The sequence below is a fragment of the Pseudophryne corroboree genome, chromosome 8, assembly GCF_028390025.1.
Source record: "Pseudophryne corroboree isolate aPseCor3 chromosome 8, aPseCor3.hap2, whole genome shotgun sequence".
Lineage (NCBI taxonomy): Eukaryota > Metazoa > Chordata > Amphibia > Anura > Myobatrachidae > Pseudophryne > Pseudophryne corroboree.
Genome location: NC_086451.1, coordinates 414,380,528 through 414,393,919, shown reverse-complemented (window position 1 = coordinate 414,393,919; position 13,392 = coordinate 414,380,528). Strand labels below are relative to the sequence as shown.

Here is a 13,392-nt window from a genome sequence, read left to right as displayed (position 1 = left end):
TAAGTGGTTCAAACCGATGTGACTTTAGGAAATTCAACACCACGTTGAGATCCCAAGGTGCCACTGGGGGCACAAAAGGGGGCTAAATATGCAGCACTCCCTTAACAAATGTCTGAACTTCAGGTAGTGAAGCCAGTTATTTCTGGAAGAAAATAGATAGAGCCGAAATTTGGACCTTAATGGAACCCAATTTTAGGCCCATAGTCACCCCTGACTGTAGGAAGTGCAGAAAACGGCCCAGCTGAAATTCCTCCGTTGGGGCCTTTCCTGGCCTCACACCACGCAACATATTTTCGCCATATGCGGTGATAATGGTTTGCGGTCACTTCTTTCCTAGCTTTAATCAGCGTAGGGATGACTTCCTCCGGAATGCCCTTTTCCTTCAGGATCCGGCGTTCAACCGCCATGCCGTCAAACGCAGCCGCGGTAAGTCTTGGAACAGACAGGGCCCCTGCTGCAGCAGGTCCTGTCTGAGCGGCAGAGGCCATGGGTCCTCTGAGATCACCTCTTGAAGTTCTGGGTACCAAGCTCTTCTTGGCCAATCCGGAACAATGAGTATAGTTCTTACTCCTCTTCGTCTTATTATCCTCAGTACCTTGGGTATGAGAGGAAGAGGAGGGAACACATAAACCGACTGGTACACCCACGGTGTCACTAGAGCGTCCACAGCTATTGCCTGAGGGTCTCTCGACCTGGCGCAATATCTTTCTAGCTTTTTGTTGAGGCGGGACGCCATCATGTCCACCTGTGGCCGTTCCCAGCGATTTACAATCAGCTGAAAGACTTCTGGATGAAGTCCCCACTCTCCCGGGTGGAGGTCGTGCCTGCTGAGGAAGTCTGCTTCCCAGTTGTCCACTCCCGGAATGAACACTGCTGACGGTGCTAACACGTGATTTTCCGCCCATCGGAGAATCCTTGTGGCTTCTGCCATCGCCGTCCTGCTTCTCGTGCCGCCATGTCGGTTTACATGGGCGACCGCCGTGATGTTGTCTGACTGGATCAGAACCGGCTGGTTTTGAAGCAGGGGTCTTGCCTGACTTAGGGCATTGTAGATGGCTCTTAGTTCCAGAATATTTATGTGAAGGGAAATCTCCTGGCTTGACCATAGCCCTTGGAAGTTTCTTTCCTGTGTGACTGCCCCCCAGCCTCGAAGGCTGGCATCCGTGGTCACCAGGACCCAGTCCCGTATGCCGAATCTGCGGCCCTCTAGAAGATGAGCACTCTGCAGCCACCACAGCAGAGACACCCTGGTCCTTGGAGACAGGGTTATCAGCCGATGCATCTGAAGATGGGATCCGGACCACTTGTCCAACAGATCCCACTGAAAGATTCTTGCATGGAACCTGCCGAATTGAATTGCTTCGTAGGTAGCTACCATTTTTCCCAGGACTCGCATGCAGTGATGCACCGAGACCTGTTTTGGTTTCAGGAGATCTCTGACTAGAGACGACAACTCCTTGGCTTTCTCCTCCGGGAGAAACACCCTTTTCTGGTCTGTGTCCAGAACCATCCCCAGAAACAGTAGACGTGTCGTAGGAACCAGCTGTGACTTTGGAATATTCAGAATCCAGCCGTGCTGTTGTAGCACCTCCCGAGATAGTGCTACCCCGACCAACAACTGCTCCCTGGACCTCGCCTTTATAAGGAGATCGTCCAAGTATGGGATAATTAAAACTCCCTTTTTTCAAAGGAGTATCATCATTTCGGCCATTACCTTGGTAAATACCCTCGGTGCCGTGGACAGACCAAACGGCAACGTCTGGAATTGGTAATGACAATCCTGTACCACAAATCTGAGGTACTCCTGGTGAGGAAGGTAAATGGGGACATGTAGGTAAGCATCCTTGATGTCCAGTGATACCATGTAATACCCTTCCTCCAGGCTTGAAATAACCGCCCTGAGCGATTCCATCTTGAACTTGAACCTTTTTATATAGGTGTTCAAGGATTTCAAATTTAAAATGGGTCTCACCGAACCGTCCGGTTTCGGTACCACAAACATTGTGGAATAGTAACCCCTTCCTTGTTGAAGGAGGGGTACCTTGACTATCACCTGCTGCGAATACAGTTTGTGAATTGCCTCCAGCACTGCCTCCCTGTCCGGGGGAGCGGTTGGCAAGGCAGATTTGAGGAAACGGCGAGGGGGAGACGTCTCGAATTCCAGCTTGTACCCCTGAGATACTACTTGTAGAATCCAGGGATCCACCCGTGAGCGAGCCCACTGGTCGCTGAAGTTCTTGAGACGGGCCCCCACCGTACCTGGCTCCGCCTGTGGAGCCCCAGCGTCATGCAGTGGACTTAGAGGAAGCGGGGGAGGGCTTTTGTTCCTGGGAACTGGCTGTATGCTGTAGCTTTTTCCCTCCACCTCTGGGCAGAAAGGCGCGCCTTTAACCCGCTTGCCTTTCTGGGGCCGAAAAGACTGTACCTGATAATACGGTGCTTTCTTTGGCTGTGAGGGAACATGGGGTAAAAATGCTGACTTCCCAGCTGTCGCTGTGGAAATGAGGTCCGAGAGACCATCCCCAAACAACTCATCACCCTTGTAAGGCAAAACTTCCATGTGCCTTTTAGAATCTGCATCCCCTGTCCACTGCAGAGTCCATAAACCCCTCCTGGCAGAAATGGACATTGCACTTATTTTAGATGCCAGCCGGCAAATATCCCTCTGTGCATCTCTCATGTATAAGACTGCGTCTTTAATATGCTCTATGGTTAGCAATATAGTGTCCCTGTCTAAGGTATCAATATTTTCTGACAGGGAATCTGACCACGCAGCTGCAGCACTGCACATCCATGCTGAAGCAATAGCTGGTCTCAGTATAATACCGGAGTGTGTATAAACAGACTTCAGGATAGCCTCCTGCTTCCTATCAGCGGGCTCCTTTAGGGCGGCCGTGTCCGGAGACGGTAGTGCCACCTTCTTTGACAGGCGTGTGAGCGCTTTATCTACCCTAGGGGATGTCTCCCAACGTGACCTATCCTCTGGCGGGAAAGGGTACGCCATTAGTAACTTTTTAGAAATTACTAGTTTCTTATCGGGGGAAGCCCACGCTTCTTCACACACTTCATTTAATTCATCAGAAGGGGGAAAAACCACTGGTAGTTTTTTCTCCCCAAACATAATACCTTTTTTTGTGGTACCTGGGGTAATATCAGAAATGTGCAACACATTTTTCATTGCCGTAATCATGTAACGTGTGGCTCTATTGGAATGTACACTAGTCTCATCATCGTCGACACTGGAGTCAGTATCTGTGTCGACATCTGTGTCTGCCATCTGAGGTAGCGGGCGTTTTAGAGCCCCTGATGGCTTTTGAGACGTCTGGGCAGGCACGGGCTGAGAAGCCGGCTGTCCCACATCTGATATGTCGTCAAACCTTTTATGTAAGGAGTTGACACTGTCGCGTAATTCCTTCCACATATCCATCCACTCAGGTGTCGACCCCGCAGGGGGTGACATCACATTTATCGGCACCTGCTCCGCCTCCACATAAGCCTCCTCATCAAACATGTCGACACAGCCGTACCGACACACCGCACACACACAGGGAATGCTCTGACTGAGGACAGGACCCCACAAAGCCCTTTGGGGAGACAGAGAGAAAGTATGCCAGCACACACCAGAGCGCTATATAAAACAGGGATACACACTACACAGTGATTTTACCCCTTATAGCTGCTTATATATCACAGATTGCGCCTAAATTTAGTGCCCTCCCTCTCTTTTTTACCCTATGTAGTCTGGAACTGCAGGGGAGAGCCTGGGGAGCGATCCTTCCAGCGGAGCTGTGAGGGAAAATGGCGCCAGTGTGCTGAGGGAGATAGCCCCGCCCCTTTTCCGGCGGGCTTCTCCCGCTTTTTTTATACAGTTATGGCAGGGGATTTTACACATATATAGTCTTAAAGGCTATATTATGTGTTAATTTGCCAAGTAAGGTACTTATATTGCAGCCCAGGGCGCCCCCCCCCCCCAGCGCCCTGCACCCATCAGTGACCGGAGTATGTGGGGTACCTGGGGAGCAATGGCGCACAGCTGCAGTGCTGTGCGCTACCTTAATGAAGACCGAAGTCTTCTGCCGCCGATTTCCAGGAACGTCTTCTTGCTTTTGGCTCTGCTAGGGGGACGGCGGCGCGGCTCCGGGACCGGACGACCGAGGCTGGGCCTGTGTTCGATCCCTCTGGAGCTAATGGTGTCCAGTAGCCTAGAAGCCCAAGCTAGCTGCAAGCAGGTAGGTTCGCTTCTCTCCCCTAGGTCCCTCGTAGCAGTGAGTCTGTTGCCAGCAGATCTCACTGAAAATAAAAAACCTAACTATTACTTTCTTTCTAAGAGCTCAGGAGAGCCCCTAGTGTGCATCCAGCTCGGCCGGGCACAAAATTCTAACTGAGGTCTGGAGGAGGGTCATAGAGGGAGGAGCCAGTGCACACCAGGTAGTCCTAAAGCTTTCTTTAGTTGTGCCCAGTCTCCTGCGGAGCCGCTATTCCCCATGGTCCTTACGGAGTTCCCAGCATCCACTTAGGACGTTAGAGAAACGGCGATGAGCTGTGTGAGCTGTGAGAACGAAGCTCCGCCCCCTTAATGGCGCGCTTCAGTCCCGCTTTTTTTAAATATATATTTATACTGGCGGGGGTTAGGACAGTGCCTAGGCACTTACCGTATATACGTCTCGAGTATAAGTCGACCCGAATATAAGCCGAGGCACCTAATTTTACCACAAAAACCTGGGAAAACTTATTGACTCGAGTATAAGCCTAGGGTGGGAAATGCAGCTCTAGCCGTACACAGCCCTCATAGTGCCAGATATGCCCTCATACTGCCAGATATGCCGCCACAGTGCCAGATATGCCCCACAATGCCAGATATGCCCTCATGCTTCCAGATATGCCCCACAGTGCCAGATATGCCCTCATGCTGCCAGATATGCCCCACAGTGCCAGATATGCCCTCATGCTGCCAGATATGCCCTCATGCTGCCAGATATGCCCCACAGTGCCAGATATGCCTTCATGCTGCCAGATATGCCCCACAATGCCAGATATGCCCCACATGCTTGCAGATATGCCCCTCAGTGCCAGATATGCCCGCAAGCTGCCAGATATGCCCTCAAGCTGCCAGATATGCCCTCAAGCTGCCAGATATGCCCTCAAGCTGCCAGATATGCCCCCAAGCTGCCAGATATGCCCCCATGCTGCCAGATATGCCCTCAAGGTGCCAGATATGCCCTCACGGTGCCAGATATGCCCCACAGTGCCAGATATGCCCTCATGCTGCCAGATATGCCCCACAGTGCCAGTTACCGTAATTACCCTCCGGCTCTCCTGCGTCTCTGGCGTGTGTGTGTTAAAGGAAGTGCCGGTTCGTGCACTTCCTTTAACACACACACGCCGCTGCCGCCAGAGACGCAGGAGGGACACAGGAGAGCCGCGCGCTGTGCCCTCCATGTCCCTCCTAAGTACTGACTCGAGTATAAGCCGAAGGGGCTTTTTCAGCACAAAAAAAAGTGCTGAAAAAGTCGGCTTATACTCGAGTATATACGGTATGTCCCCTCTTGCCAGTTTATTTTGAGGCTTTTCTGCTGCCCAGGGCGCCCCCCAGCGCCCTGCACCCTGTAGTGCTGCTGTGTGTGTGGGAACATGGCGCGCAGCGTGCGATCGCTGTGCGGTACCTCAGAATGCCGTCACTGAAGTCTTCTTGATCTTCTTCTACTCACCTGTCTTCTGACTTCTGGCTCTGTAAGGGGGGTGACGGCGGGTTCTGGGAACGAGCATCTAGGCGTACCTAGCGATCAAACTCTCAGGAGCTAATGGTGTCCTGTAGCCAGAAGCAGAGCCTTTGAACTCACTTCTCTCCCCTTAGTCCCACGAAGCAGGGAGACTGTTGCCAGCAGTCTCCCTGAAAATAAAAAACCTAACAAAAGTCTTTTTCAGAGAAACTCAGTAGAGCTCCTCAGAGTGCATCCAGTCTGCCTGGGCACAATTCTAAAACTGGAGTCTGGAGGAGGGGCATAGAGAGAGGAGCCAGTTCACACCCCTTTCAAAGTCTTAAAGTGCCCATGTCTACTGCGGATCCCGTCTATACCCCATGGTTCTAATGGCGACCCCAGCATCCTCTAGGACATATGAGAAAATTGCCTCTTCATTTTTGTTTATTGGGGAAGACTGGAAAACTCCCCCAAGGTGCTGGACTTTTGCCCTGAATGGCTGAAATATACTGCATAACATTACAATCACAATTCCTGCTTATAATTTCCTTTTCAAAATGTCCATCATACTAGTTCCTGCAGAAATGAAACCATACTCCCCATTTAGCGCAGCCATGCCCACTATTTTGCATGTTGCGGCATATGTTGACCCTTGTGTCTTTTAAAACTTTGCCCAATTGCTACTGTACTGTAGATAAAGTATAGTCAATGGGACAGACGTGGAGAGAGATGCAGTAAACCACTGACCAATATCAGCTGCAGTCATTTTTAAAACATAGCCTGCAGAGGATGCGGCAGTGGGGATATGACCGACGCCGGAATTCCAACACCACTCTGAATCCAGGTGCCGTCACACCATCCGCCGAAATACCGAAGGTAAGTATTGGAGTCACTGTTAGGGTTAGTGACCGTGGGGGGGTGTTGGTGTTAGGCACAAGAGAGGAAGGGGGGTTAGCCGTAGCCGCTCCCCGAGTCTTAGCTCTAGCTGCCACCCCAGGCAGGTTAGTGTAGGGGACGTGAGACGGGTAAAATAATTACCCCATCCCCTGTCGGCATTCTCAATGTCAGGATACCGGTGTCAGTCATGCGACCGCCAGTTAGGAGCAGATTGGTTAGTAATTTCTCTCTCCACCGCTTAGTACATCTGTCTCACAATTGTAAACAAACCAAAAAAAAATCTATTTTTTAATGTTTTACAAAAATGACAGTTAATGTTAAAAAAAAAAAGAAAAAGGCTTAGGTGCTGGTCAAAAATGCTAAAGCAATACTCACTGTGGGACGTCCCCCTCCGTGCTGAGTGGAAGTGACTGTAGTGGGACCCCAAATATTCCCCCATTAGATGTCTTCCTCTAGAATAGACCAACACTGATGAATATACCACCATACCATAAGCCCTCATCTCCGAGTGTTGCAACCCTCACCTGAACATCAGGACTGACAGTCTTCTTCGGCATTCGCAGTTTAATTCCCAGGGACTTTAAATGCTGGATTACGACAACTGAAGGCCCAGTGGCTCTCATGGTTAGAACGGGTCTAGTCCTACAATGTAAAGCCAGTCATTGAGTAATGTATAGTATTTGCCTTATGCAGGCATGATACGTGTTGCACCATAGCACTAAAAGGAGACCAGTATACAGTATGGTTAGGATGTACGTATTTTGTCATGTGCAACTACTACACATCGGATAATTAGGAGAAAGCCTTTGCTTGGGTTAGTCTCACACCTCTATGGGAAAACATGATCAAAAATAAACAATAATTGCATGGTATTAGTGCCTAGTTGACAGTCTTCCCTGAAGAGGTCCCTTTTTTCCCATCAATACTGATTACATCTACAGCCCTTTTCCGCTTATTCTGTGCAGTGGATGCAAGTCCCACAATCTTTATTTTGTGAGGTAATGTTCATATTTATTAAAGAGGATTATGCGACACGGAATAAGGATATTATTAAGACATTCAGTAAACAGAGCTTGCTGGGGACTGTAGTGCTCCAAAATCTGCCCATCTAGAGAGGACCCCGGCCACTCTGTATATTTAGGAGGGTCCCAGCACTTACCTATAGAAGGGACCTCTGCAGCTCCACACTGACTAATAAACCAGCAGTCACAACTCACAAGGGAGGGTTTCCTAAGGTGTTATTATTGGGAAGGGAGTTAAATCTTCAAAGTGCAAAGACTGCAAGTGAGGGGTGGGGGGAAACTTCCACTTTGAGCCTCATCTACAATGGCTGATAACAGAGGACAATAGTTTTCACTTGAGTTATAAATGTAAAACAATGCAATACACCTTACAGGTTTCATGTTATAGAGTCTATGCATATCTGTGCATACTCCAAGACATCAGGCTTATTATCCCTTTAAGTGTGTGTAACTAACATGAAAACCCTGCTACTTCAGCCTTGTGCTAAATAACTACAACTAATCACTTCAGACCGTATTCACTAATGAAACAATCATGTGTGTCTTACATGCAGTGTCTTTTGTCATGTCTGTCCTTTTCAGCTCGCACAGGAAATACTCTCCTAGCACCAAGCAAAGCACTCACCTATTACCTGACCCAAATGATTGCACCCCTGTGCATGCTGGGATATCCTCTTACACCCCCTCTAAGAGGTGAGAAAGAGCTGGGCTGGATTCCACACATCAGGGCAATGTGAGTGCAGAGCAGAGTAATGTGAATGCAGAGCTGGTGGTGTGAGTACACATCAGGGTAATGTGAGTGCAGAGTAGAGTAATCATTGTGAGTGCAGAGCAGGGTAATGTGAGTGCAGAGCAATGTGAGTGCAGAGCAGGGTAATGTGAGTGCATAGCTGGGGGTGTGAACAGGGGCGTAGCCAGAACTTTGTGGGCCCCATAGCAACATTTTAAGCGCCCCCCGTCCCAATGCATCTAGAGAACTCTTCTCTGCCGAAGTTGTTAATTTTATGCCCTATAATAGGGCCCTGGTTAATTTTCTGAACCATAGTAGAGCTTTATTTAATGTTATGTCCATAGTAGTGCCCTAGTTTCTTTTATGAATCGTAGTAGTGCTTCAGTTCACCCTGTGTCACATTTCAGAGCTGCCAGTACACATTATGCCGCACAGTATCCCCAATTCACATTGTGATAAACAGTGCTCCCCGTTCATATTGTGCCTCATTACAGTGCCCCGGTTCATATTATGTAATATAAAAAAATGCCCTCCAGTTCATTTTATACCACACTACAATGAGCAAGTCCAGGGGCATACCTAGATATATTGCAGGCCCCAATGGCAAAAAATGTATATAACACATGTTACTGTGACAGGGAAGGTGGGCCCCTCTCAGTGCTGGGCCCCATAGCAGCTGCACTCCCTGCACCTATAGTAGCTACACACCTGTATATAACACATGTAACTGTGACAGGGAAGGTGGGCCCCTCTCAGCTCTGGGCCCCATAGCAGCTGCACTGCCTGCACCTATGGTAGCTACGCCCTTGGGTGTGAGTACACATCAGGGCAATGTGAGTGCAGAGCAGGGCAATGTGAGTACATAGCTGGGTGTGTGAGTACACATCAGGGCAGTGTGAGTGCAGAGCAATGTGAATGCAGAGCAGGGTAATGTGAGTACATAGCTGGGGGTGTGAGTACACATCAGGGCAATGTGAATGCAGAGCAGGGTAATGTGAGTACATAGCTGGGGGTGTGAGTACACATCAGGGCAAAGTGAGTGCAGAGCAATGTGAATGCAGAGCAGGGTAATATGAGTACATAGCTGGGGGGTGTGAGTACACATCAGGGCAAAGTGAGTGCAGAACAGAGTAATGTGGATGCAGAGCAGGGTAATGTGAGTATGGTTATGGATTAATGGGTCGACAGTCAATAGGTTGTCCACTATTGGTCGACATTGGAAACAGGCTGACACATGAAAAGGTCGACATGAGATTTTTAAATGTTTTTGGTATTGTTTTTTCCGTAACAGGACCAGGAACCCCAATTAGTGCTCCGTGTCCCCTTGCATGTCTCGCTTTGCTCGATTGGCTGGAGCACCATTTATCATACACAACAAGTTTTATCACTCGTTTATAAATGAGTCCCTATGTTTGAATAGAAAATTATAGGGATGGTGTTAAGCAGCGCAAAATATCGCCTGATATCTCCAGGGGTTGCCTCTTCTGATATTGAGAGAAGCTCTCCACTTGTACTGCGCTACAAGTAGAATATAGGTGTGACCATATGTATACACGCAGGAGCAGGTTGGTCGGTACTTTATCTCTTTCTACTTTATCTCTCTCCAAGGCTTAGTAAATAGATCATATGTTAGGTCCTCTCCTTTACAGCTCCCTACATTAGAAGAACAGAGTTGCCTAATTTTTTATTTATTTAACATCAGAGTGAGCAGTCGGGGAAGGGGTTAAATGTTTTAGACACGGAGAGGTGCATGTAGTGTTTCGCAAGTCTTTGGTTAAACTCAGTATGAAAGCTGTGTGCATTCTAGCCTTGCTACTAATGACACAGTTCCCTGCAGTTCCTCTTTATCAGTCTGTGCTAGCGGAGACACTCCCCTGTCACAGAGTCCCCACCATCTCTGAAAACTGGGTGTAATAATGACACGGGGGTCACACACAGAAGAACTGTAGGCCAGGAAGCTGAGAAGAGACCCCCGGACCCTTCTTCTACATTTCTGACTTCCCGCAACATGAATCGCAAAGACAGCAAGAGGTGAGATTGAGTTGCCCATCTTGGGTGAGACGCCGGGGATTGTGGGTGCTGAGCCTCGGATAGTCTAGTTGGCTAGTGGATCTGACAGTCACTTTGTAGTTCATGTCTGCTGAGTGCATGTCAGGACTTTAAGGGGGCATCTTTTAAAGGACTACACAAGCCTCTCAGCTGGGTGTAAGGCATCTGTTCCTGATATGGTTTGGTTTCTGCTTACTGTGTAAGTTATGGAGATGTACAGTACTTTATGCAAGGTGACTAATTCTGAAAAAGAGCATTAGACAAGTGAACAGGCCAGATAGGCTAATCCGAGAGGTACTACTGAATGGTGATGTGAAACTATAGCTGTAAGATCACATAGGGAGGGACTATGGGGGTCATTCCGACCCGTTCGCTCGCTGCGTTTTAACGCAGCAGAGTGATCGGGTCCCTGCTGCGCATGCGCCTTACTGCGCCTGCGGGGCGGCCGAAGGCCGTAGCAGGACAGCGATCACCTCTGCCTGATTGACAGGCAGAGGCGGGGCGGAACGGCAGCGTTTGGCCGCCGTTTCGTAGGCGCGGACCGGCCAACGCAGGCCTGGCCGGACCGAACGGGTGGCGGGCCGCAGCGGCTGCGTGACGTCATATGCAGCCGCTGCGGGCCGAGGAGTAGCTCCTGGCCAGCATGCTAAAGCTGCGCTGGCCGGGAGTTACTCCTGAAGTGCAAAGGCATCGCCGCTGTGCGATGCCTTTGCACTTCTGCGCGGGGGGCCAGACTGACATGCGAGGCGGGCTAGCCCTGTGCTGGGCGTCCCCCCGCATGTCAGGAAAGATGATCGTAGTTGTGCTAAATTTAGCACAGCTACGATCAACTCGGAATGACCCCAAATGTGATAGCAGCTTGTGCAAAAGTGTAGACCAGCAGAGTTTTACTGAACAGCATCTGTTACAGTATGTAAATCTGCTTCTTCTGCTTTGTGGGAGTGTGACAGATTTATGTGTGTGTGCGACATTAATGCACTGGTCTTCTCCTACTGTATGTGTTACTGTGACACACTGATCCTCTCCTCTGCGTGTGTTATACTGAAAGGCTGGGCCTGCTATGGGCGTCACTTAAAAATTATTAATAATCCCTTTAGGGCTCATTTTTGATGCCTATGAAGGGTTATGACATCCACGCAGTCTTTAGCAAGTAGCGGTAAGCTTAGCTTAGTTTACCACCATTTATGACTGTACAGCTGAGCTGATGTCATTTGTAGATTACATAAGTGGCACAGTCCCCATTGGGGACTCAGCAAAACTTTTCCAGTACCAGTGAAGCCTTCCAGGCTCAGCTGAGTCTCCAGCTCGTTGAAGCACATGCTCATTAGTCAGCAACCCACTGCCGGGCAGGCTGCCGGAGGAGGAGGAAGACAGCGATGGTCGCGCCAAACAGGTTGGTGATGTTAAACATCGGTATCGCAGTGATGCTAAACAAAATATGATGCAGACAATTAGCATTTTTGTTAAATGGAGCCCTATGTGTGATATTGGAGCTGATAGTCGGAAGCAAAATGGGTGAAAATTACGGAGGGCCTGATTCTGAGTTAGATGCAGCAGCCGCATCTGCCACTTTGTGTAAAAGCCGCTACACAGCCTTTCCATGGTGTACATCCATGCATCTGAAGGTGTGTATACGCAAACACTTCAGTGACAGGACCATAAGGACCAAATCCGTACATCTGCTCCCAGTCACTACCCAGCAACGTCTAATACATATGCAGTGTACGTCTCCGTGTGTGCATCAGAAATCGCACCTACCACTGCGAACACAATCAGGGCGTATGCACAGTGTGACATAGGCGTAAGAGCAGTGAACAAGAATCACACAAATATGTCCTTCAGCAATATAACGTCAGAATCAGACCGAGAGTATTTTTACACGTATGCAGAGACGCATACATCTCTGCATTGGCAGCATACTGTATCTGTCTACCTTCCGACAAGTAATCATCATCAGTTTGTAACTGAATGTGTCCTGTAGTTGGTGAAAAAGATAACAGGCATGTTTTTTCAACTACGTGCTCAGTTACTATCTTCACCCCATTCCACCTATCAGGTTATAAGGTATGATATGTGCGAAATGCGTGGTGACCGGCATAGGCACTGTGGCAATAGGGGCAGTGTGCTACAGAGGAACCAGGGGTGTTTATCTGTTGAGCCCAGGAAAACCATGCATTTGGAGCATAGGAGATGTGTGTCTTACCTGCTTGATTAATATCAGTGCAATTCTCCTCTCCAGCCTGGGGCAGCTGACAGCATGTGATTGATCAACCTGTGAGGAGCTCCCTTTTAAGGGCAAGGTGGAAGTGTCAGTATGGGAAGGGGAGAAGGAGTCTAAGGCAGTGGTTCCCAAACTTTTTTGAATCACGGAGCCCTAGAGTATCAAATTATTTTCATGGCACCCCTAGGCCGAAAAGTGTCTTATTGAGAAATTTAGAAAGACATATTAAACTAAGTAAATTGTGTTATCCTTGGGTTTAATTGTGTAGTGAGGGACAGGATTCACTTCTGTTGTCCACATATTTTATGATTGGCAGCCACCAGCACTGGTTTTGCCTATTACATTGGCCATAAATAATTTGAATTGGCCCTGGATCGCCAATCCAAGGCACCCCCGCAAGTGCCCTGAGACACCCCAGGCTGCCATGGCACACAGTTTGAGAAGCACTGGCCGAAGGTATAAAAAGGCAGTTTGGGGGGATTTATGTTGATTGATGCTGGGAAAACTAGCCAGTGATTATGGTATAGATCTCGATTACCTAATGACAGGTCGATGAACTTTTGCTGTGTAATGGTTACTATTCTGTGGTCATCCTCAGGGTTGTAGAGCCTACTTGCCTCCCCCAAACGTGTCGGATTCTCGGGTTCGGGATGAGGGGTCAGTCAGGTGACCGCTGGCATCCGGAGCGCTGAGATATTGTATCGCACCCGTTTTATACATTGATGCCTCCACCTCTAGGCCTCTAACAGACTGTGTGGTGCTCACCTTCCTGTA

The 13,392-nt window shown here is 49.0% G+C and overlaps 2 protein-coding genes across 6 annotated transcripts in view; one reads left to right on the top strand and one right to left on the bottom strand.

Moving 5' to 3' along the window:
- The window catches only part of LOC134949369 (rho GTPase-activating protein 6-like), an 80,997-nt gene extending 72,649 nt beyond the window's left edge, over positions 1–8,348 (bottom strand). For 2 of the 4 annotated variants that reach the window (XM_063937892.1, XM_063937893.1), the window contains exons 1-3: positions 8,167–8,256; positions 7,121–7,238; positions 6,972–7,048 (exon numbers count right to left, since the gene is read on the bottom strand). In XM_063937892.1, the coding sequence (XP_063793962.1) occupies positions 6,972–7,048; positions 7,121–7,238; positions 8,167–8,168 (197 nt within the window). In that variant the 5' untranslated portion in view covers positions 8,169–8,256. Of the gene's footprint in view, positions 1–6,971; positions 7,049–7,120; positions 7,239–7,755; positions 8,089–8,166 lie in introns of those variants that run through there. The other 2 variants (XM_063937894.1, XM_063937895.1) reach the window with 2 other exon arrangements.
- A 1,823-nt stretch (positions 8,349–10,171) lies between these two features.
- The window catches only part of RASGRP4 (RAS guanyl releasing protein 4), a 138,450-nt gene continuing 135,229 nt past the window's right edge, over positions 10,172–13,392 (top strand). For both annotated transcript variants that reach the window (XM_063937890.1, XM_063937891.1), the window contains exon 1: positions 10,172–10,379. In XM_063937890.1, the coding sequence (XP_063793960.1) occupies positions 10,357–10,379 (23 nt within the window). In that variant the 5' untranslated portion in view covers positions 10,172–10,356. The remainder of the gene's footprint in view (positions 10,380–13,392) is intronic.